This window comes from Lactuca saligna, chromosome 9 (assembly GCF_052625555.1).
Source record: "Lactuca saligna cultivar CGN05327 chromosome 9, ASM5262555v1, whole genome shotgun sequence".
Taxonomy (NCBI): Eukaryota; Viridiplantae; Streptophyta; class Magnoliopsida; order Asterales; family Asteraceae; genus Lactuca; species Lactuca saligna.
This window is the reverse complement of record NC_136425.1, coordinates 27,196,747-27,221,422: the sequence shown is the minus strand read 5'-3', so window position 1 is coordinate 27,221,422 and position 24,676 is coordinate 27,196,747. Positions and strand designations below refer to the sequence as shown.

The window sequence follows — 24,676 nt, the reverse complement described above, 5'->3', positions numbered from 1 at the left end:
TTTTTTACTAAGAATAATAGTAAGTCTGGAAAAGTGTAGCTCAATAATCACAAAAAATAATACATATACATGTCACAAATTCGATCGCCTAGCCACATGGCCTCAGTCGCTTTTAAAATTATGCCAATTTTCACGAGATCCTAAACAAATGCTACAAAACCTAAATTAAACCATAATAAGTTCATAACAAATAAAACTCATTGTCATTTATTTTTATCTACAAAAGTTTATAGTATATAGTCATATAGAGCATGAAGAACATATGCCTTGAATCTTGATGCATGAGTTTATGACTTCAATAATGACAAATAAATAATACATGATATCCTCTTAGAAGATCTCCAATAATCTTTCTTTCAAAAACTTTTTATGATGTGAAAAACCAAGTAGATAATAAATTTACAATAAAATAAAATGAGATTCCATAACAAATAAATAGCTAATTTTATGTTTCCATTTCCATAAGCACTAAGCAGAATCCAATTAAAAATAAAAAGGGGGCTGGTGGTCAAAAAAATTCATGTGATTTTTCCGCTTAGGTGTCACTCACAGTTGATTTCCCCCTAACCAGGGTTTTTTCCATCTGTCACCTTCGCATGCAACTTCCAATTGTACTCACACAACTTCTAGAAAATTCCTGAATATCACCCAAAATATCCAACTCCATCGCCACCTTATAAATTTCCGTCGCTCAAATCAAAAAAATTCCTGTGATTTTTACGACATCAATCACTCAAGATGTCGCCCAAATCTCGAAGAACAGTCGTCACAAGTGAAAGAGAGTTCGAGAATTTCTTCCAAGGATGGTTAGTTCGTCAGGAGCATTACCTGGATGAGCTTCGATCGAATTTACGAACTTCTGATCATAGCTCCGATGATGAACATCTCCGTGATTTGATCGCTCGTGTTCTCTCGCATTACCAGCAGTACTACGAGGAGAAATCTCGAATCTCGAATCATGATGTGTCGTTAGTGTTCTCTCCGCCGTGGTTCTCGTCGTTTGAACGGAGTTTCTTCTGGATTGCTGGATTCAAGCCAGTATTAACCTTTCGAATTGTAGGTAGTACGGTTGGGGATATGAGTCCGGCGCAGGTGGAGAGAATGGAGAGGCTGAAGGCGGAAACGAAGGCGGATGAGAGGGAATTGGATAATGAGTTGGCGAGGATTCAGGAAAGCGTAGCGGCACCGCCGATTGTTGAGATTGCAAGGAGAGGGGGTAATCCGCTGGTGGATGGGGAGTATGATGAAATGGAATCGGTGATTGAGACGTTGAGGGCGCAGATGGAGGTGGTTGTGGCGAACGCGGATATGTTGAGGACGAGAACGGCAGAGAAGGTGGTGGAGATATTAACGCCGGTGCAAAACTTGAGGTTTTTAGCAGCGGTGACGGAATTGCAGCTTAAAATTAGGATGTGCGGTTGGCAGCTTGATGCGCAGAGAGGACGATGAGATAAGCAGTTGACTTTGTAATCAATTCTGCTTCTTTTTCCCCAAAAAAACAAAAAATATTTGTCTTTTGTCTTTTTTTTTTTTTTTTTTTTTGTGTAATTTAATTAATTATAAGAGGTATACTTTTTCCTATAAATATTCTTTGCGAGGGATTTTCACGGGTATCCTTTCAAAGAATGTTTTGAAATAAATAAGAGTTGAAATGTAATCTGTTTTGACGATAAATCTAAATATGTTTAATAAGTAGTACCAAATTGATTTTTTAGTTTTGAGAATACCGCAATTTTGATTATGAGGCTCTCTTGGTTGAAGGATGATTAGGTTATATAATGGAGGTGGTGGTTACTGGTTAGGCTACTATTGATATACTCATGTTTCTTCTTTTATTTCCAACTATCGTCTTGTCATGCAACAACGACATATCATTATCTCATTCATCTTTCATTTTAATTTAATGATATCAATATTTCAAAAAGAAAAAAAAAATAAAAAAATAAAGATTAGATTCCATTGTGATACCATAGTCAGGTATCACATCTTATTGTGGATGGGGGATAGGTGAAGTAGATGATGATGATGAAAGGTAATGGTTCGATCAGTATGAGAACGACGAACAATGAGGCATCTTAAAGGTTACATCAAGATAGATTTTATTTATTTATTTTGAGATTTAGACCATCATAATATCAAAGATTTTTTGAGATTTCAAGTTTTATAACAAATGATGATTACTATTATTCATTTATTCCATCTTGACGGTGGTAAAAAAAATCTAAATGGAGGTATTACTAAGGAAGGGGTCATTTTCATTGTTACTGTTCCGGCTGTTAAAATAAGGTTCGCTTGTCTAGGACTCGACCTTGGTACTAGTCCATAACGATCAAAATCGAATCGTGAGCCTATTAGTGAAGCAAATTCAATGAAGCAACAACTGGTACCATAGAGAAGCGGCCATAAACTAGAGAGTCTTGATCAATTTGAAAGATCATTTAATGTAGTTGAAATAACTGAATTTTGAGTTGTTCGATCAAATAAGGGAAACTCAATGGAATTCATAACTATCTCAATTTTTTCATTTTTTCTCGAAAACGGTCAGTGTAATTGAGCCTAGTCGAGTATTATCAAGCTCGAAACTCGACCGGACTAAATAACTCGAGTTCGAAACTTGAATCAAGCTCAACCCGAGCCTTAATTTCAAAGCTTGAACTTGAACTCGATAAAGTAATCGTGGTTTCCAGCTCTGCTCGACTTGACTTAATTAACTACTAAAAAAATAAATTAAATTAAATCACAATAAAAATGTGATTAAGCTTGTGAGCTCGACTCGACTTGACTCGTTTCTACAATATATAAATATGAATAAAATAAAGGGTAAATATATAAATATAACAATGCTAGATGTTCGTGAGCTTCAAGAGTCCAATATTCCAATACTTAAGGTCGACTCGATAATATAATGTACGTGAGTAGCTCAAGCTCAAGCTTGACTTGACTTGAGCCGAGTTGATTTCGAATATACTGGTTTTGAATATCTTACAGATTTGTTCGATACAGTACATCCATATCAGTCAGCCAAAGTGGGATCAAAACAAGAGTCAAGTATTTCCTTCCAATTTATGTTGAAAAATGACTACTTGATATGTAGAAATTGTCTTTGTGAGAGGTTCCACGTCCTTTTAACACTTTATGAACTAAGAAAATAGAGAAGAGAGGTTTCACATCCCTTTAACACTTTAATGACATGCACTGTGCACATGAGAAAATGCATTTTTCATTATCTTTTTTACAATAAGGGACAAAAAGGGATCCATCATTCCATCTTGGGATAATGACTTGGGAGGGTAATTAGGTTTCTTGTTTGTCCGCATTAGGTCACTTAGGTTTTTTTTGTGCGTATTAGACCATTATGGTCGTAATTACCGTTTACATTTAATCCTTTTTACCGTTTGCTTCTTGTTTAACCGGTTACAAAGTGAATACGGGTGTTACGTGGTTATTAGGCCATTACGTGGATAATTAGGTGGCACTTAATGTATATTAGGTCTCCTTAAATTAGGGCAAGACGAATCCCAATCACTTTCTCTTCACTCTCACTCAATCGTCCCCACCCATTGTTCTTACTTCGATCAATCCACAATCAAATGGCTGAAACTGATACACCGGTCGTTGAAGTATGGTACAATGGGATGTTCATCAAGAAACCACTAATCTATTTTGATCCAGATAAAAAGGAGATAATGTACGCCGATTTCAGGGAGATGGGGTATGCTGAATTCATTGCGCACCTCAACGTGATTACTAGAAGAATATGCAAAGATGTATACTATTGTCCAGATGGGCAAACATTGTGTCAAGGATTGGCTGCATTGCATAACGAATGTGATTACCACGAATTTCATGAGTGTCTCCATGAGAAAAAGAAAGTAAATCTGTATGTGGACCATATGCATGAACCCTTGTTCGACTGGATTGAAATGGAAGAGCCTGGAATTGAAGATGATACCAACTCCAAAGCAGATGAAGATGTTGATTCAATGTTAATAGATAAAGACTGATGGGAACACGAGGTGGATGATGAGGATTTTTCAATGAAAAGGGCAACAACAACTATTCAGAATAAAGACAGGTTTTTGAACAAACTTTGTCCAAATGTTGAAGAGGAAGAAGATTCTAATGTTGAGCAACTACCACATGTATACCCTGTGCACAATTCTGAGCAACAATGGGATGAAATGGCTCCTGTGTTAGGTATGAAATTCACCAATCCTACTGAACTTAAACAATGTCTTACCAACTATGCTGTTAAGCATGGTTATGATTTGTGGTATGAAAAGAATGATAAAAACAGACTTCTAGTGAAGTGTTGCAAAGACAAAGAACCTTCATGTCCTTTTCGGTTGTGGGCTTCTTGGATGCAAGAGGAAAGGACTTTTCAGATTAAGTCACTTAAATCAAGTCACAATTGTGGTAGAGTTTTTAAAATAGGCTTAGTGAATTACAAGTGGACAGGGAAACAATATTTCAATGTACTTCTAGAAAACCCCAGGCTTAGTTTGAGGAAGATGAAAGCTCAAATCTCAAGCACATACAACATCATAGTTAGCATTGGACAATGTAGAAATGCAAAAAAGTTTGCATTGTCTGAGATAGAAGGCACTCTAAAAGAGCATTATAGTAGGTTGTGGGACTATGGCATAGAAATCAAAAGAGCTAATCCAGGATCAACTGTGAGTATGCATGTTGACCATACCCTTGATGGAAGTCTAATTTTCGAACGGTTGTATGTATGCTTTAAAGGTGTAAGAGATGGTTGGGTAGAAGGGTGTAGACAAATCATTGGGATTGATGGGTGCTTTCTCAAAGGAATTTGCAAGGGTGAACTCTTAGCTGCTGTGGGTAGGGATGCCAATAACAGCATGTTCCCACTAGCTTGGGCTGTTGTGACTGTTGAGAACAAAGACACTTGGAAATGGTTTCTTGATCTACTCATGGATGATATTAACAGAGGCAGTGGAAATGGGCTTACTCTTATATCAGATGGACACAAGGTACCACTCATGTTTACTCTTAACTTTATAGTTTAATTATTAATTAATATTGTAAATTGTACAGGGTTTAATTGAAGCTATCAAAGAAAGGGTTCCTCATGCTGAGCATAGATTATGTGCTAGGCACATACTAGCCAACTTTAACACAAGGTTCAAAGGTGAGCATTTTATCAAGCCATTTTGGAGAGCTGTGAAGGCTACTACAAAACAGAGACATGAAGCTGCTATGCAAGAGATCAAGGAATTAGACAGGGGGCATTTGATTATCTCATGGAGAGGGACCCTAAATGTTATTGCAGGGCTTTTCAAGTAGAAGGAGTATTTTGTGATGCTGTGGAAAATGGAATTTCAGAGAGTTTTAATGTTGAAATAGTTCAGGCTAGACATAAACCAATAATAGCAATGTTGGAGGATATAAGGGTTTATGTGATGCAGAGGTTATACCATCAGAGGAGTAAAGGAGAGGCTTGGGATTTAACTATATGCCCAAGCATTAGGAAGAAAATAGGAGATTTGAAGGAGAAACAAAGGTAAGAATGTTTGTATTTACTTGTTAATATTTATACATGTGTTTATGTGTTCTTACCTGTTTTATGTTTATGTACAGATTCTGGGCTGTGTACCCTTGTGGGTATCAACAATTTGAGGTGGTATTATGTAATGACAGGTATGCAGTTGACCTGATCAGAAGGACTTATGGATGCAGGAGATGGCAGTTGACTGGAATACCCTGTGTACATGGAGTGGCTGCAATTTCATCCATGAACTTAAACTCAGAGGATTATGTAGCTAACTGTTACAGTAAGGCAACTTATCTCACCTGCTATGCATACATTATTCATCCTTTGAATGATAGCTCTTTATGGACACAAAGTGAGTACACCAAACCTTTACCCCCAAAGAGTAGAAGGCTACCTGGTAGGCCATCTACTAAGAGGAGGAAAAGTACAGCAGAAAGGGAGATATCAAGCAGACACACAGTATCAAGAGTAAAGCAGGTGCAAAGGTGTTCAATATGCTATGTTAGTGGGCATAAAAAAAATGGGTGCCCAACAAAAAGAATTCCAACAACAGGTGATCCGGTTCCTGGATCTTCCACTCCAGCTCCAAGTGCAACACTAGGATCCACTTCTGCAGCTCCAAGTCCAACACCAGGATCCACTTCTGTAGCTCCAAGATCCACTCCGGCAACTCCAAGACCAAGATCCACTTCTGCAACTCCAAGACCAAGATCCACTCCTGTAACTCCAAGATCCACTTCTGCAAGACCAATTCAAAGTGAAGTTCAATTGAGAAAGAGGAAAGCTTCAGAAAGAATCATCAAACAATGCCTGAGGAAAAAAGTGGTGCCCAAGGATGGTAGTGGTTGTAGTTCAAACAAACCTGTAGATTTGGGTTGATTGTAGGTTTGATGTTGAACTCTTTTTTTGTTATGTATGCATGTGGGGTGTAAATGTTAGGTAAGCATGTGTTGGTCGAATCTTTTGATATTAAATGTAATGTTGTACTAGACTAAGGGACAAAACTATCCAGCTTTTGATGCTATTTTGATGCTTAATGGGACACCTTTTTAAGGGTGTTTGTAGCTATGACAATATTACCCTTTAATATATTTTTTGCTTTAAATCTTTAAATTGATTCTTGGTTGTTGAATCATGCGCTTTACAAATGTACTTTGCCTTCAATTACTGCTTCTTCCTTTAATATATTTTCTCCTTTAAAACTTTTAACTGATTCTTGGTTGTTCATTATAATTATTGCTTTTGCATTACACTGAGATTGGTTGTTCACTATAATAGCATTTAGATTTCAATACATTACAATTAAAATTTTCATTACCAAAAGCTTCATTTGCATTCAGACATATGATTTCATTACATTATAGGTACCCTTACAATCAGAATAACAAAATAATGGGTACCCTTTATATTCAAAAGATGTCAACTGCATCATAATTCCATTCAATATAATTTAACAAAGTACAATAGAAACAAGACAATCAAAGCTACTTTATGCCATTTCATCATCTTCTTCATTTCATTCAACTCATGACTAAGACCCAAAAGCTCCTCTGTGTACGGATCTTCAACAACCCATTCCCAAAATCCAAACTTTCTCCCTGCTCTCTATAAAAAAAAATGAAAAAGAACAAAACTTTAGCATAAATGCCATAACTTACACACTTATAACAGAGATTTAAAGAGAGAAAAGCTTCAATCTTCAAAATTGGCCATTACCAACGAATTAGGGCATGTTCTGAACCTTTTCCCCGGATTCTGTGGTGTCGTGGAGACTCGAATCCGACTCGGGAGCCCACAGTAGCACATGATTCGGTTGTTTGAGGTGGAGGCGATGGAGGCTTGCGACATCTTCTTCTGTTCTTCTTCAACTCTTCAATTTAGGGCATAAGAAAAATAGGACATTGTTTGAGGTGGACTCGATGGGGTTGTTATAGGCATGCCACCGGACACGTAAGCTGCCAACTAAGCTAAACAAGAAGCAAACGGTAAAAAAGGTTAAATGTAAACGGTAATTACGACCATAATGGTCTAATACGCACAAAAAAAACCTAAGTGACCTAATGCGGACAAACAAGAAACCTAATTACCCTCCCAAGTCATTATCCCTTCCATCTTTTCTATCAGATCCGAACCCATTCTTAGGATAAGTTTCAGTCCGCTTAATTAAATAGGTAGATATGTTTAATGACTTTAATCTATTTATTTATTTGGGTTAAGATTGATGCTGGAATTCTCAATATAATTATAATTAATTGTGAGACTGGTATATTAAATTTATTTGAATTTAAAAATTGACATAAGTAAAAATTATGAAAAAAAAATTTAAAAACTTTAAAAAAATTTAACTACTACATATACCGTTATTTTTTAATTACTGCATTTACCATTATTTTGAATATGTTTACTGTGATTTGGAGAAGCATGTTAGTAACTCCTTTTTTCTTTTTTGCAATTAATCGTTTGAACAAATGAATTTTTAGGAAAAAAGTCTGAATGCCAAATTAAAGCATGAAATTGGAGATGCGGGGTATCGATCCCCGTACCTCTCGCATGCTAAGCGAGCGCTCTACCATCTGAGCTACATCCCCATTTGCTACTGACATTAATTTTATCAACATAATCCAACTGCAAAATAAATTGCATAACACACTTTTGCAAAAGACACGTAAAACGATTTATTGTAAAAATGAGAAATTGCTTTTTCTAGAAATCTGGTAGGCTTTATTCTTTTTGTGTTAGTGTTTTTTCTTCAATCTACCATTATATAAAAATAAATTGCATGATACTTTACAATTTTGCCACAAATGTTTTTGGCTTTTAAACATTTGCCACAAGCACCTTTTGTTTTGGGTACAACCTTTCCTAGGTAGTTCATAATATAAAAATCAACTTGCAGGGGCGGCCCAAGCCCAGGACGAGCTGGGCCACGGCCTAGGGCAACAAATCCTGAAGGGGCATGAATCTTTTGATGTCGGTTATATATATTCTCTTATTTGGGACATTGATTCACTACCAAAGTCCAATCCATTTCAAAAAAGGCAGCCGAAAGCGCTTATCAATTATCAACATTGAGACCTAATTCGATGTCGATTGGAATTTGATTTCGCAGCTTCCCACTTCTCGATCCAAGCACCAGCCACGCGGTCATACCTAATAATTGAAGATGATGAAGACGAAGCGTCTGGTTTTCTAGAAGGTGATGGACCATTCAAAATAAAAATCATCTAGTCCAATTCAAACTAAATGTTCTGTTTTCTTCTCTCAGTCTCTCTTAGTCGCTCCTAATTTTGCTTCAATCTGAATCGTTTCTTCTACAATCCTATTACACTTCTGAAGATTCAAACAATCATTCACTCTTCTAATCGGTCATATTAAAGTGAAGTTTCAATGAGCAGTAATCGATCCAGGTAAGTCTTCCCTGATTTTATGAAATTTTAGTTTTTTTTATATAACTTACTGCTGAAAATAAGATGTTAATCAAAGTTGTAATCTTCTTATCCAGGGCTAGGGCTGTTATAAGTTCCATGATTTCCCGAGGTATTTCAATTTTTTAAATTTCTTGAAACTTTTATAAGGTTTAATGTTATAAGATTTTCTTAAATTTCTTGATGTAATTGTTTTTTCTTATTTCTGATTAATCTGATGTATGCTAAATTCTAATTTAAAATCTGATAATATACATTCTGATTTTGAAATCCATTATAATATTCTAAATTTTGTATTTCTATATAATTTGATTTTGAAATTCTGATATTGAAAATCTGTAATGTGAAATTTGATGTATTTGAAATTCTTAAGTGAATTAAGATACTGAAATTCTTATTTTAAAAAACAGATGTATCTGAAATTTTGATACTGAAATTCTGATATTAAAATTATGGTATTGGAGTTTTGTTGTGTGAATTCCAATTCTGAAAATCTATTATGTGAATTCCAATTTTGAAAATCTATTATGTGAATTCCAAGTTTGAAAATCTGATGTATATGAAAATCTAATAGGTTATTTGAATAATATGATGTATCAGAAATATTTCGCAAGGTTCTCAAAGTACGAGTTTTGATTGCGCAAGGTGCAGTTTTTGTGACACCTCATCAACCAGAACGGTATACTAGTCGATTTGATCTAGGTAGAGGCCGTGATGATATGGAAGGTTCCGAGGTCTCTATCCAAGATTCAGACTTTTCTTGGTCTGACGGGTTATTATCGAAGATTCATCCATGATTTCTCCAAGATTGTTGTTCTACTGACCCAAATGACGAAGAAGTTGATGACTTTCCGGTGGGGGCCTGAGCATCAGGCGACTTTCGAGACTTTGAGGCAGAAGTTGTGCGAGGTACTGATATTGACTCTGCCAAAGGGCATTAAGGATTTCATAGTGTATTGTGATGTGTCTATCACAGGCTTAGGCACAATATTGATGCAGAAAGGGTGCGTCATCGCTTACGCCTCAAGGAAGTTGAAGCCTCACAAGGCAAATTACCCGACATACGACCTGGAGTTAGGGGCAGTTGTTTTGCCCTCAAAATTTGGCGATGCTACCTCTATGGGGTCTGATGTAATATCTACACGGACCACAAGAGCCTGAGGTACTTGATGGATCAGCCAAATCTGAACATGAGACAACAATATTGGTTGGATGTGGTGAAGGATTAGGATTGCGAGATCCTTTACAACCTGTGGAAGGCTAATGTGGTGGCCTATGCACTCAGCCGTAAGGAGGTCGCGACTCTGATTCAGGATATATGCCTGAGCATGACAGTGATTACTCCGCTGCTGGAGCGGATTAAGGAGGCTCAGGTCGAGGGTATGAAGGAGGAGTGCTAGAAGTGTGGGTGGATCATAGGACATGTGGCTTCATTTAATTATGATAGTTGTGGGTTGTTGACCCTTGATGTGTATTTTTAATGCACTAGTTTTTTATTTATAAGTCCTAATTTATCGCATATAAACCACACCTTACAGGCAGTGAACCTGATCGAGTATAGTATAGCTTTGATAAGCAAGGGTGTCGATCACAGGGAACGGTGGTGAATTAATTTAATATATTTGATTATAGGTTACAGGTCACACGAAAATAATAAAGAAAATGGTTTAATAAATCTCAAACTAGCAATTAACAACTCTCGATAAACTAACAGAAAAGAAAATCTCTACAGGTACTTTGGTTTAGATAAATTACACTTTAAAACATAGACAATTGCATACACAAATTCATTTATTCATGTTCACCGATTCCTAAAATGATTAGATTCGCGTTCACTATAACCAATCCTTTAGCAAACAAGTCAATTTAAACAGTGATCAGTTGATTAAACTAACATGCTTCCTAGTGTTCAGTTCGTATCAAGCAAGACTTGTAAATATAGTTAATCGAATTACTAATTCAATTTAACCTCTTGTTGATGGTCATTAAACAAGGCTCACACATTAACTTAATTATTGTCAAGTTAATCCTAGTTTCACATTCGTTATTCCTAGACTTATAATCTCGATGGTCATCAAAATCATAAGAGACAAGCAATCAAGTAGTTGTTCACACAACTCAATTCACTTAACAATTAACAGCAAATAATCATCATTAATACGTAAGGATCTTTTAACAAGCTTGGAAAGATAAATTAAACATAAACAAACAATTCAATATAGCAATTAGTCTAATAATCAAAGCTTCATTCAATCATAAACACAAAGTAAAAGGTTTTTACACCCAAGTCAGAAACTAAATACAGAATAGTAACACAATGGAATGCTAAACATGGTCACGTTAACATCCCATATGATTACCGACACGTATCCGCTCTCCAACCCTTCCGATCTCTGCTCCCGTTAGCTTAACGGCCTTCCGGCCACCTCCTAGACCCTCAAAACGGCAACTATGAAGTTTTCTTGTTGCACAAGTCGAAGTGGAATATCATAGATTATTCAAATTGGTGGAATGATATGGGGTATTTATAGTTGATGGAGATGGATTTATATGGAATATTAGAGTTGGATTGCAATAAGGAAACTAATGTGGCTTAGGGATTAAGCAAATAAAGATAAGGAAAGTGGTGCTTGGGGAATAAGTAACTTGGAGGGAATTTCCGTCCAGCTTTTATGCTTCATCTTCAAGTCCGATTTTGGATAAGATAAGTGTCGAAATAGCCAAAAGTCCCTCTCACATAAGTCGTAGGAAATTTCGTCTAGTTTTCAGAACAATTTGAATCTCGTCAATTGGACTTGTGAGTCATCAGATATACCCGAAACACTAAAGTGGGGTCAATCTGCCAGCAATATCCTTTTTGCATCTTTTCAGCTTCATTCTCTTCCTTTTGCATTCCAACTCTCATTTTTACTGTAATTAAATATTTCAAAGCATATTAAGTATATTTTAGCTCTAAATAATAATAATAAAGGCTAAAATATTAAGATATGTTATACATAAATATATATATATAAAAATACACATATCAACCCTACATCGAAGGGTCTGGGTTCCTTACAGGGGCGGTGTATGCCAGGTACTGATGGAGGAGGCTCACAATTCTATATTCTCCATTCATCCCGAGGCGACGAAGATGTATCGGGATATTCACCCTGATTATTGGTGGCCCTGCATGAAGCGGGACATAGCTTGGTATATGGAGCGATGCTTGACTTGCATGAAAGTCAAGGTCGAGCATCAACAATCTCATGACAAGACGCAGCCGTTGGAGATTCCAGTATGGAAATTGTAACGACCCAATTTTCACGTCCGAAAATTTCGTTTTAAAACATTACTTTAGAAAACATTAATAATTAAAAACATTGTTTGATCACACCACAGCACAACGTAAACCATGTTTAAAAAGCCAAACCATACAACCCATCAAAATATCAGAGTAGAAATCCCAGTGAATCTCATACATGCGGAAACCAGAGTGTGTGCATGATGTGTCGCTACCGCGCCAGCTCCTTCCCCTTCGAAGAAGAGGTACCTGAAACCAAAACTGTAAAACGTAAGCACAAAGCTTAGTGAGTTCCCCCATCGTACCACATACCATACAAACACATAACATATATACTGCCAGGCTATTCTGGGGTGCCTGGCTACCCGGTACGACCATTCTGGGGTGCCGACCTACCCATACGGCCATTCTGGGGTGCTGTCCTACCCGTGTCAAGCCATTCTGGGGTGCTGACAGCCCATGTCAAGCCATTCTAGGGTGCTGACTACCCATCGGTCCTAACAACCGATCCTCGGGGACTGTTCCCCTCCTACTACCTCTATCGCATAACATAACAGGCCAACATACAAACATATCATCACATACTGTCAGACAGTTCTGGGGTGTCTGACTACCCTTCGGTCCTAACAACCGAACTCTACTACTATCACATATAACGTATCATGCTAGCATATAACATATCAGGTAGTAGCAACCTAGATGATATCATAAAGACAATCATTTATTATACGTCTCCTACTGGTGGGTCGGCATTGTGGCCTTAGACCCACCACAAGTGGAAGGTAACTCACCTGATACTGCTGAATTGCTGCTGCTAATCCCTTTGACCGCTACCTGACCTCTGTCTTCGAACTGCTGCTCCACTAGCTCCTCAAGCTACCAATATCAATATAACACTTAGTCTCACTGACCTCCAATAGTCAACTAAGTCAACTATTACCAATGCCAAAGTCCTGGTCACAGTCAACCTTCCAGGCCAACCCTACTCGCCGAGTCACCATACTGACTCGCCGAGTTCATATACTTAGAGTTATTCCTATTCGCGACTCGACTCGCCGAATCAGCCACTGACTCGCCGAGTCTACTGATTCCCGAGTCTTGTCCTGTCCAACTCACTGAGTCCTGGCTCGACTCGCTGACTCGAGTCTTAACTCGAAGGGTTTGGGACCACGCGACCTGACTCGTCGAGTCCAAGAACAGACTCGCCGAGCACAAGGCAATCTCCAACCAACTCGCCGAGTTGTTCATCCAACTCGCCGAGTTCCTGCCCATCTTCATCCGACTCGTCGAGCTGTTCATCCCACTCGTCGAGTTCCTCCTCATCTTCAAGCTACTCATCGAGTCCACTCGAAGGACTCGCCGAGTCCATTCGGTTCTACATACATGCAGAGGACTTTTGAGTCATGCATGGACTCGAAACTGTAGATCCACTCTTCGAAGGTCTTTTCCTTACGTAAAGTGGCAAACTTTACGTGTGGTTGAGGAGATCTAGGCTCAAAACACTATAAACTAGGGTTTAAGACAAAGGGGCTCAACAATCAACCCAACAACTGATGCTTTATGAGTCTTCTAGGCCAAGATACACTTAGATCTGAAGTAGCAACTTCAGATCTGAGCTTCCAACTCAAAATGGGTCTTAATCAACCATAAAACCCCTAAAACTCATAACAAAATAGATCTAGATGCAAGGAAGGGAAAATGGCAGCTTAATACCTCCAAAAAGAACACAAACTGAAGTAGATCTCGGATCTACACCTCTCCTTTGAAGCCACCTTCCTGATCTTCCAGTCCTTTCCAATATTTCTTTCCCCCAAAGCTATTTCTCTCAACTGATGGAGGCTCCCACGAATCCAGGGTTTACAGTTTCTCTAGGATGATATGGAGGCTGAGGGAGGGACATAACTCCCTTTTATATAGGATACAACTCCCAGAATTAGGGTTTTCCTCGCACAGACCAGACTCGCCGAGTCTCCTTGGTCGACTCGCCGAGTCGGTCACTTACTCCCCGACCCGGATCCCGCTCGGACTCGCCGAGTCCCTCCTTGGACTCGCCGAGTCGACCCCTAAACTTAGGGTTTTCTTTCCTTTCTTGGTCTTCGAAACTTTGGGTGTTACAGAAATAGGAAGACAACACTATGGATTTCATCACAAAGCTTCCCAGGATCGCACATGGGGTAGATTCTATATAGGTCATCGTGGATCGTTTGACCAAGAGTGCCCATTTCATACCGATCCAGGAAAGCATTTCGGTTGAGAAGCTGGCAGGTATCTACATCAGGGAGGTAGTAGCTCGGCATGGGGTGCCGGTTTCTGTGATTTCTGACAGGGATATGCGGTTCACTTCCAGATTCTGGAAGAAGTTTCATGATGAGTTAGGCACTCGTCTACACTTTAGCATAGCCTTCCACCCGCAGACGGATGGTCAGAGCGAACAGACCATTCAGACTTTGGAGGATATATTGTGGGCGTACGTTCTAGATGTTGATGGTAGCTAGGATACCTACGTTCCTTTGGCAGAGTTTTCCTATAATAATAGCTACCACGCTAGTATCAAACGACCTCCCTTTAAGATGTTATACGGGAGGAAATGTGGAACCCCGATATGTTGGGGTGAGATCGGTCAGTGGGTCATGGGTAGAACTGAGGTGGTGCTCAAGATGACTAAGATGATCTAGCATGTTAGGAGTAAACTCCAGACGACCCAGAGTCGGCAGAAGAGCTACATTGACAGATGCGATCGGACCTAGACTTTCAGGTTGGGAATATGGTTCTCCTGAAGGTGTCACATTGGAAAGGTATCATTCACTTCAGGAAGTGGGGCAAGTTGGGCCCCAGGTATATCAAACGTTTCAGGGTTACAGCCAGGGTGGGCAAGGTGGCATACCGGTTGTAACTTCCAGAAGAGCTTAGACAGATCCACAACACCTTTCATGTTTCGCAACCATGGAAGTGTATAGCCAATGATTCTGCGGTGGTTCCTTGGGAGGACATTCAGGTGGATGACAACCTGAACTATATCGAGAGACCAGTAGCCATTCTCAACAGGAAAACGAAGGATCTGAGGAACAAGAGGGTAGAGTTGGTGAATGTGCAGTGGCAGCACTACAAGGGCTGAGAATGGATGTGGGAGTCGGAAGACGAGATTAGGGAGCACTACCGAAAGCTATTTCCAACCGCAACAGACTTCGGGGATGAAGACTAGTTCAAGTGGGGGAGATTTGTAACGCCTTGGATTTGTCAGGTATTATGTTGCTTTCTATTCAAGTTATAATTATGAAATGTTGGAATTTTGGGGCCAAGACGTACGCTGGGCGTACAAGGCGTACGCACGACGTACATATATAAGGCGCGGAGCAAGGAGTCCCCATGCGTACGTTGGGCGTAGGTTGATCATATGCAAACCCTAAATTGTACGGTTTGCCCGCTATTTAAGCAACTTATAACCCTCCAAACCCTTATCCTCTCATCCTTTCTTGTCCTCACAGTGTCCAACTAGAACCCTAACTCCATTGCATGTATCTTGAGCCTACTTTGAGCATTTTGGTGTTGTTTTGGTGGTTTTAAAGAGCAAGGAGTTTAAAGAAGGAGCAAGGACTTGAAGAAAGCTTGTAGATCTAGAAGTTTGGCATCTTTTCTGACTCATTTGAGGTATCAAGCTCCAACCTTGATCATTGCATGCTTAGATGTTGTTTTGGGGTGTCTTATGTCACATTTTGGTCCCATATTTGAGGTTCTTTTGATGGGTTTTTAGCATTCTAACACTCCTATGGTGTACATGCAACCCTAGATGCTTTGGATCTATGTTTTCTCTAATATACATGCAAACTTTCAATTTTCCAAAGCATCATCCTAACTAGCATACAATGGAGTATCTATACTACAAAACTCTAGTTAGATGACATAGCTTTTAGTGTAGTTGAAAACCTTGAAGCTATAAGAGCCTAGCACCAATAATGTGAATGCCTCAAATGGAACCATAAATCACCACCAACAATTTGGAGGACTTGAGAGAATATATCTTGCTCACAAAATCGGATATGCTCTTCTAAAGACTCACTACTGTCGATTTCATGTGCTAGAGGATCTCTTATATAGTGTGGGTAAGGATCGACCCAAGAGTTACTCTTCTAGATCTGGTGCCTAGAGGGGATGTGAAGACATAAAGGTGCAAACTTTATGTCATTAGAGCCCCCATTAAAGTGCTAAAGACATATTTATGAACTTTTGAGCTCAAAAGGCCATACATGGAAGCAAGCTTGAGACTTTTTGTGGTTATCTGATAGCTAGGCCCTAGATCTAGGTTTACATGCATGAATTTTAGATTCTAAGGATTTTTGGACAAGATCCATGCCCTAAAGGAATTAGGGTTTTAGCTAAACCCTTCAAAAAGAGTTATCAATGGGTAAAGTTAAAACCTTTATCCTTAGAAAGGTAATTCCCAGTAAACAAGTGAAGTATGGTCTACAGATCTAGAGAACAAGGGCTTAATCTGTTAAGATGGCCAATTAGACAGAAAGACTCATCGAGTCCATGAGGGAAATCGATGAGTCGAGTTGTGTTATCCCGATTCCAGTTTATAGTAGAACTCAACGAGTCTGTAGAGGGACTCGACGAGTCGATTAGCCAAGTTGCGACTGAGCAGCTCGATAGGACTCGACGAGTCGGTGGAGTGACTCGACGAACTGAGTCATGATTCCAGGATTTTTGAGTTATAGAACTCAACGAGTGGAAGGTTGACTCAGCGAGTTGGTTAACCCAGAATGTTGACTTTGACCGAGGGTAAAATGGTTATTTTACCCATAGATGGATTTTTAGTTTTCTGACCAAGTAATATTGTATAGAGCTATCCGGGGAGTCGTGGGAGCAACTAACAGAGATTTCTCACGCACGAGTTTAGTATCTAGTTTGAGAGGCGAGTCCTCTTCCATTAGGAATGGGTCTAAGGCCACAATGTCAGCCCGTTTAGTTGTTAGTATTTCCGGACTATGGTCCGATGTCGGGGCGGTCCCGAGAAGAGTATATGTATGTTTGATGTCTTTGTGATTCATGCATGTTATGTGTTATGTGTTCCGAGGCAAGCCCGATGTATGTTATGTGTAATGAACTTTTTTTCCCAGAGAAGAAGCAATGACGATATCTGGGTAATAAGCATCGGCTAACTCTATGCCAGCAGTCGCAATAATACAGAGGATGCAAGCGTTATTCCAATTTTTTGGGCGTAAAGCGTTTGTAGGTGGCGTTTTAAGTCCGCGGTCAAATCGCGGGGCTAAACTCTGGACAGACGGTGGAAACTACCAAGCTGGAGTACGGTAGGGGCAGAGGGAATTTTCGGTGGACCGGTGAAATGCATAGAGATCGGAAAGAACATCAGCGACAAAAGCACTCTGTTGGGTCGACACTGACACTGAGAGACGAAAGCTAGGGGAGCGAACGGGATTAGATGCCCCAGTAGTCCTATCCGTAAACGATGGATACTAGGCGATGTGCCGATGTGCGTATCGACCCGTGCAATGTTGTAGCTAACGCGTTAAGTATCCCGCCTATGGAGTACGTTTGCAAGAATGAAACTCAAAGGAATTGATGGGGGCCCGCACAAGCGGTGAAGCATGTGGTTTAATTTGATGCAAAGCGAAGAAACTTACCAGGGCTTGACATGCCGTGAATCCTCTTGAAAGAGAGGGGTGCCTTCGAGAACGCGGACACAAGTGGTGCATGACTATCGTCAGCTCGTGTCGTAAGGTGTTGGGTTAAGTCCAACAATGAACGCAACCCACATGTTTAGTTGTCATCATTGAGTGTGGAGCTCTGAACATACTGTCGGTGATAAGTCGGAGGAAGGTGAGGATGACATCAAGTCATCATGCCCTGGGCGACACATCACACATGTGCTACAATGGCCGCTAAGATCTATAATACTACAAAGATATTCTCGAAACCTTTTATAAATTTTTACCTAAAATTTTCTAAATCTCATATTAAATCTTAGAGTGCATAGTCATTTCCCGCTTGATATGATATATATTTACTTAAAAGTTGAGCGATCTTTAATTTTTTTTTTTTTTTTTTTTTTTTTTTAGAATTTGGTGTCATATTTCAAAACTAATGCAAATTCCCCTAACATCCTATTTCAAACCACCTATAACTACTGTATCTCCTCTATCTTTCGTCCAGTTGTCCTCTCTTAATTTCTGTAGTTGAGTGTGTGAAGGCGAAGGCCATGGACGGCGACGACAACAACAACAATGGCCATGGCACTCGCTATGAGATTTCCGCATATGAGATTTCGTTACGCGCGACAGCGTTTTGCATAACGCTACTAGCTACGCTGCTCACAAGTGTCGATAATGAGAAATCCTCTTTCGAAGTCACCGTTCACTGGTATGAACTTTCTTCTACCGTGTTCATTCATTAAGACTATTCCTCTTCTGATGATTTCGCTATCAACATGAATCTATTTTGTTCTGAAATGTGAACTCATTTTCGATGAACTATGAAGTAAAACGTAGTTGAAAAGGTGTGGATCTGTAATCTGTATCACATATTCGTTTTAGGTCAAATACCTATCTAAAAACAAACTATATTATAATTACTTTAATAACGTCGTCGATCGAGAGAAATGTTGCCGCTCAGCTTGATGTATCGGTCACGTTCCGGCCTTGAGCGCTTTAATCACGAGAGCGGCGGCGGAGGGACGACGGATACCTTAGCCGGACGATTAGATCTGAAGGTATATAAGCTATCTGAAATCATTCGGTCCTTGGCGGTTTCCGTGGTGATGTCTTCCGATTAGGAGAGACCGAGTCGTTCAACCTTAGGAGCGAGTCAGCTAGCTAGTGAACTCGCTGGCTGCACGCCTGCACGGCGGACATAGACGTCAACGACGACTTCTGACGGATCAAACTTCGGCGGCAAGACGGTGAATAGTACGGATTTGGCAAGGCGACGGAGTGTGAACATAATATTCAGATCTTACCATATCTTTTATTGTTTTTTTTTTTTCTTATTTTTTTTTAATATATTAATAGTTACAAACTTACAATCATATTAACAAATTAATACTAACAAAAGTATAATTATTACGAATATATGTTAATCGCTTGATCATTTAATTGTCAACTTTATTTGGCCTCGATTTTCATGATGATACAATGCTTAATTCCAACATGTATTATCTCTCATACTAAAAGGAATCGGAAATAAATAAATTTCTTTTGTATGTTTATTCCATCGACAATTAAACAAGAAACAAAGTGTTGAATTTACGGTTTGTTGCATGAATTTATATATAACTTTTGTTCTTGTGCAGCTGGATGTTGAAGATATCAAATGCAATAGTATGCTTATACTTGGAAGGATCAGCAATACTCGCCCTGATATATCACATCAAAAAGGTCCGTACAGAATTCCCAAGATTTTTGGTGTTGGACACTGTCGTGATGGCGATGCTGTTCTCCGCTGCTACTGTGTCTGCCCTGCCCCCGACTCCAATCACAGGCGTGTGGGAGTGGGACATCATTGGCTACCCGATACTCATGTCGTACCTTGGATCCCTTCTGGTGATATGGCTCATATATGCTTCATTTCAAAGCCACAATAAAAGATACTAGTTCAATACATACGCTGGAAGAAATTAACTACCATGCAAAATATTGAGGTTAGATTTTTGTTTCTTTTTTGTGTTTTTCATCTTTAGATCATATGTTTTCGAAGAAATTGAATCTGTTTAATAAATTTGAATATTACGGACTTGGAGTTTGAATCGGTGCATGTATTTGTTTGACAGGCAATGGAAGGAAATGTTGGTTTTGTGTTTAGTTTGTAGATATGCATGTCTAATTAGATTAATGTAAGTTGTGTCAATTGACCTAAACAATTATTTATTGAAGTTTTTATTACGGATAATAAAAAAGAACATATTATTTTAGGAGATACACAAAAATACCCCAATGTTTGAGAAATAACTATAAATAATGATCCTCCATCCGGCCCAATATATATATATATATATATATATATATATATATATATATATATATATATATATATATATATATATATATATATATATATATATATATATATATATATATATATATGAAAAAGTATAATAAAGAACCATTATAAATAGTTTTTCAAAAAATTAAATATTTTTTTTCAATTTGTAGAATTTATTCTTTATCGAAAAAAAATTAAAAATATCAAAATTCATAACTTTACATTGTGAATTTGCATAGATTTACACTGTGAATTTGACGAAAAAACAAAATTTTTTTTTTATCAAATTTGATATCATTGGAAAAAGGATAAAAAATTATAAATTTCTATATTTTTAGTTTTTTTTATTGATAAAAAATAAACTCTAAAAATTGAAAAAAATGGTTCTTTGGTTTCTTGGTTTCATTGTTGAAAATGGCTCTTTTTTGAACTTCACTATATATATATATATATATATATATATATATATATATATATATATATATATATATATATGCAAAAGTGAATATGTGGCTATTAGATATGTAAGCTTACATATAGAACTCATAAAATCAATCTAATTTTGGACAAATCATAAAATAATCTATATATATATATATATATATATATATATATATATATATATATATATATATATATATATATATATATATATATATATATATATATATAAGAATCCTAAAAAAACTTTTAATTTTAGCTTGTTAAAATGAAATAATGGCATTATTGTAAATAACAACACATTTGAGTCTACTTTCACAAATAATTTATCAGATGTTGCAAACTAGATCTAAAAGCTAGATCTGATTCTTTCTTTCATAGTTCTCAAAAAATCAACCCATCAATTCTCTCCCCCATTCCATCAGTGGCAGGAACCTCCAGCCGTCGTCGCCGCCACTGTCGATGTCTACCTCGCCGGAATCCAAGTTTGTACCATCGTCGTCATCTAGATGTGTGATTTATACCCGAGATCCACTTGATCGAACCACCAGATACATCGCTAGCGTCATCCTCCTCCACCTTTAGAGCTATGATTTTTGCCGGTAGCCATCACCACTGACGACATACCTCCTCCGACAACATCATCTTCTCTATCCTCCACCGTTACTCCACCAGATCTACAACAATATCCATCATTTTCTCTCCGGTTTCTTGTGAACCAATAGATCTACATCAGATCTCTCTAGATCTAGATCAGACCTCATCAGATCTGTATTGGATATCACCAGATCTGATGTGTTTATGCATTTTCAATTCAGATCAGATCTGGTCGGCGCACCAGATCTCAAGATTAACGAAGTTTTAAATGCCATATCACTACCCAACACCATATCTTCATCAAATCTGATGTGTACAATGCATTTCATGTATGGATCAGGTGTATCTAGTGCATTTCATGTTGGCTTGCAGCAGATCTAATTTTTTGAAGATAAATCTTCAAAAAACAGTTGTAATGCCCCAATTGTCAGGTATCATTATGGTTTAATTTAAAATTTGATGTTTTAAGACTTACTCGGCGAGTTAAGGCTATGACTCGTCGAGTAGAAGCGAGTTGGTACACGTCATTTAATGAGTTGATTCGACGAGTTGGGAAGGGGACTCGACGAGTAGGAGCTAGCAGAGGAAACCCTAAATTTCAAGGTTTTTGTACCCTATATATTAGACCATTAGCGCTTCCCATTGTCCCTTATCACCCCTTGAGAGCCAGAAACCCTAATTTCATGTGTGTGAACTTTTGTGAGTGTTTTGCGGCTTTGGAAAGTGAATCAGTGAAGGAAACTTGCGGATCAAGAGGCTTGCATCAAGGAAATTCGTGTAGATCTTGAATCCATCTCAGTTTGGGGCACGTTTTGGAGGTAATCAACTGTTACTTTGATCTATTTCTTCTTAGAACCTCTCATGGATGGAGTTAGGGGTTTCTTTAGCATATTCATGAAGGGAGTGTGGTGTATGAGCTAGATCTGAAGTTGAAACTTCAGATCTGGACCTCCCTTGGGTCCTAAGTTCATAAAGTTCCTTATATGGCTATGAAAGAACCCTCCCTTATGAATAAAGTTTCATTTCAAGCTTGGATTAGGATTTTGAGGCATGCAAATATGTAAATGTAGCAACTTTACGTTGCTAATACTCTATAGGGACCTAGATCTACTGTTTGGAACGAAATAATAGTTTTGTATCGCTTGATCATGGGAATAACCGTATGGACTCGACGAGTCTGGGAGATGACTCGGCGAGTCGAGTAGGGTTTTGTCTGAATTCATCCCGTGTGGACTCGGCAGGTCTGGGAGATGACTCGGTGAGTCAATTTGGATTTTTAAGCTCTGATTCACGTAATGACTCGACGAGTTGGGTCGAGTAATTCTTAAATCAGTAGGGACTCAGCGAGGGGAAAGTTGCACTCAGCAATAATATAACATGGGTTGTTGACCATTGACCAATGACTTTGACTTTGTTTTAGAATTGTCTTGTGTCTTCCATGAGCATTTTGGTAATTTTTGTATTGATTGGTAGGTCACTCATGGGTACAAGCGAGGTTGTTGGAGCTATATCTGGAGGAGTGGGTAGTATTATCCCGAGCCACTAGCGAGGTGAGTTATCCTCACTATGTCAAAAGGGTCTAAGGCACCAAGACCGACCCTTTAGGTTGATTTACTGATTTGAGTAGGATGCATTTGATTATGATCTGTTAGTTTGGTATCAGGATAGACATGATGTTGTTATGCTATGATGATTCGATATAGTGGTATGTTGGTGATTTGGTTAGGTCGGTATTCCAATAAATGAGATTGCTATGATTGATGATCTGTGAGGTAGTTATACCTGATATATGTACTAGGATATGTTATTTATCTGTACATGGTTATTGGTTTGGTGGGGGTTAAGGTGGTCCTGCTTTGTGCTGAAGGCCAACATACCCGATAAGTGGTTCGGATGGCTGTGAGCCTGTTTGACGGCCCAGTCACACCGAAGGCTTGGAATAGATTTAGATAGACTGTAGGCCTTTCAAGGCGGTCCAATCAGGAGGCCCATTATGCATATTGTGATTGTTTGTTATTGTTATGGTATTATCAGTGTGGTATCGGTATTTTGGGGGTAACTCACTAAGCTCTCGAGCTTACAGTTTTCAGTTTATTGTTTTAGGTACATCAGGAGATCATGGCAAGGCAAAGGTGTAACCGTACTGCTTCTCATCCTTATGATTTTGTTTTTGGGACACTCTGATGAATAATATTTTGAAAACAATTCGTATCACACTATTTGGTTTTTAATGGTTGGAAAAGTTTAAAATTTGGCTTAAATTTTTGGATGTTACAAAAATCAGGTATGTCGACTATTATAGATAAATCTCCTTTAAGTTTTGTTTTCTACTTATTTTCTACTTGCATCTGTTGTAGATCTCTATGATATAATTTTTTTCTGCTAAAGTGTGAATTTGATGTTTTAATCTAACATTTGTCATATAAATTTGTTAATCTTAGTTGCAACTGCTATTTAGTTGTGAATGTATAATTTTTTTGAATTAAACTTTGAATTTATTATACTAGTTTGTGAATTTTCTATATTAATTTGTGTATTTGTAATAGGTGTTTTAAGTTGATAATATTGATGTAAATATTACTTTTTATGTATTAAAATGTGAATTTAGTGTACTAAGTTGTGATTTTTGTGTTTTAAACTGTGAATTGACTGCATTAAGCTTTGAATTTTCTTTTTAAGCTACGAATTAACTACATTATGCTTGAATTTTTGTTTGAACTGTAAATTGACTAGATTAAACTGTGATTATGTGTAGTAAGCTATGAAGTTACTTGTATTAAGTTAAGTTATGAATTTTGTATATAAACTTTGAATTGGCTATATAAAGAGTGTTAAGTTGAAAATATGGTTGTGGATGCTTACTTTTTGTGTATTAGACTTTGAACTTTGTGTGCTAAACTGTGATTTTTTGTGTTTTGAACTGTGAATTGACTGCATTAAAATGTGAATTTTCTTCTTAGACTATGAATCGACTATATTAAGCTGTGATTTTGTGTTTTGTGAATTGACTGCATTAAATTGTAAATTTTCTTCCTAGACTAAGAATTGAATATATTAAGCTGTGAATTTTGTGTATTAAATTATGAATTGATTGTATTAAGCTGTGAATGAATTGGCATTAAGTTGTGATACTTTTATAATTTTTTTGTTTGTTTTTGAAATAATGTAAGTTTTATTCACAACTTAATATATTAAATTCACAATTTAAAATATGTATAATTTATGTATAAATTTTTATTGTTAATTTTCTTCTGAATATATTTATTTTTTGTGTTGTATAAGTATGTAAGAATACATTAGTTTTAATAATAGTTTTGCATTGAATTCAAACCGCGTGAAATAAATGATTTTATTAGGCTATGAATGTAGTATTTAAGTTATTATTGTATGGCTTTATTTACAAATCTGATTTAAAAG

At 37.7% G+C, this 24,676-nt stretch overlaps 2 protein-coding genes, 1 long non-coding RNA gene, 1 other non-coding gene and 1 pseudogene across 4 annotated transcripts; 4 read left to right on the top strand and 1 right to left on the bottom strand.

Annotated features, from left to right (window-relative positions):
• The first annotated feature begins 726 nt into the window (after window positions 1-726).
• LOC145018013 (protein RESPONSE TO ABA AND SALT 1-like) lies at window positions 727-1,610 on the top strand. Its single transcript, XM_078975951.1, has one exon. It carries the CDS (start codon window positions 739-741, stop codon window positions 1,447-1,449), a length of 711 nt encoding a protein of 236 aa, XP_078832077.1. The 5' UTR covers window positions 727-738; the 3' UTR covers window positions 1,450-1,610.
• Window positions 1,611-4,037: 2,427 nt separating this feature from the next.
• On the top strand, window positions 4,038-6,397 carry LOC145016127 (uncharacterized). The gene is made up of 4 exons (XM_078974539.1): window positions 4,038-4,997; window positions 5,062-5,252; window positions 5,297-5,527; window positions 5,605-6,397. Exons 1-4 carry the CDS (start codon window positions 4,038-4,040, stop codon window positions 6,395-6,397), a joined length of 2,175 nt encoding a protein of 724 aa, XP_078830665.1.
• A 1,636-nt stretch (window positions 6,398-8,033) lies between these two features.
• Window positions 8,034-8,106, bottom strand: TRNAA-AGC (transfer RNA alanine (anticodon AGC)). Its single transcript has one exon. It is a non-coding gene; the product is annotated as a tRNA-Ala (tRNA).
• Window positions 8,107-17,261: 9,155 nt separating this feature from the next.
• On the top strand, window positions 17,262-18,273 carry LOC145018918 (18S ribosomal RNA; annotated as a pseudogene).
• Window positions 18,274-18,296: 23 nt separating this feature from the next.
• Window positions 18,297-23,473, top strand: LOC145018662 (uncharacterized). Its single transcript, XR_013667111.1, has 3 exons — window positions 18,297-18,604; window positions 19,533-19,880; window positions 23,363-23,473. It is a non-coding gene; the product is annotated as an uncharacterized LOC145018662 (long non-coding RNA).
• The last annotated feature ends 1,203 nt before the right edge of the window (window positions 23,474-24,676 follow it).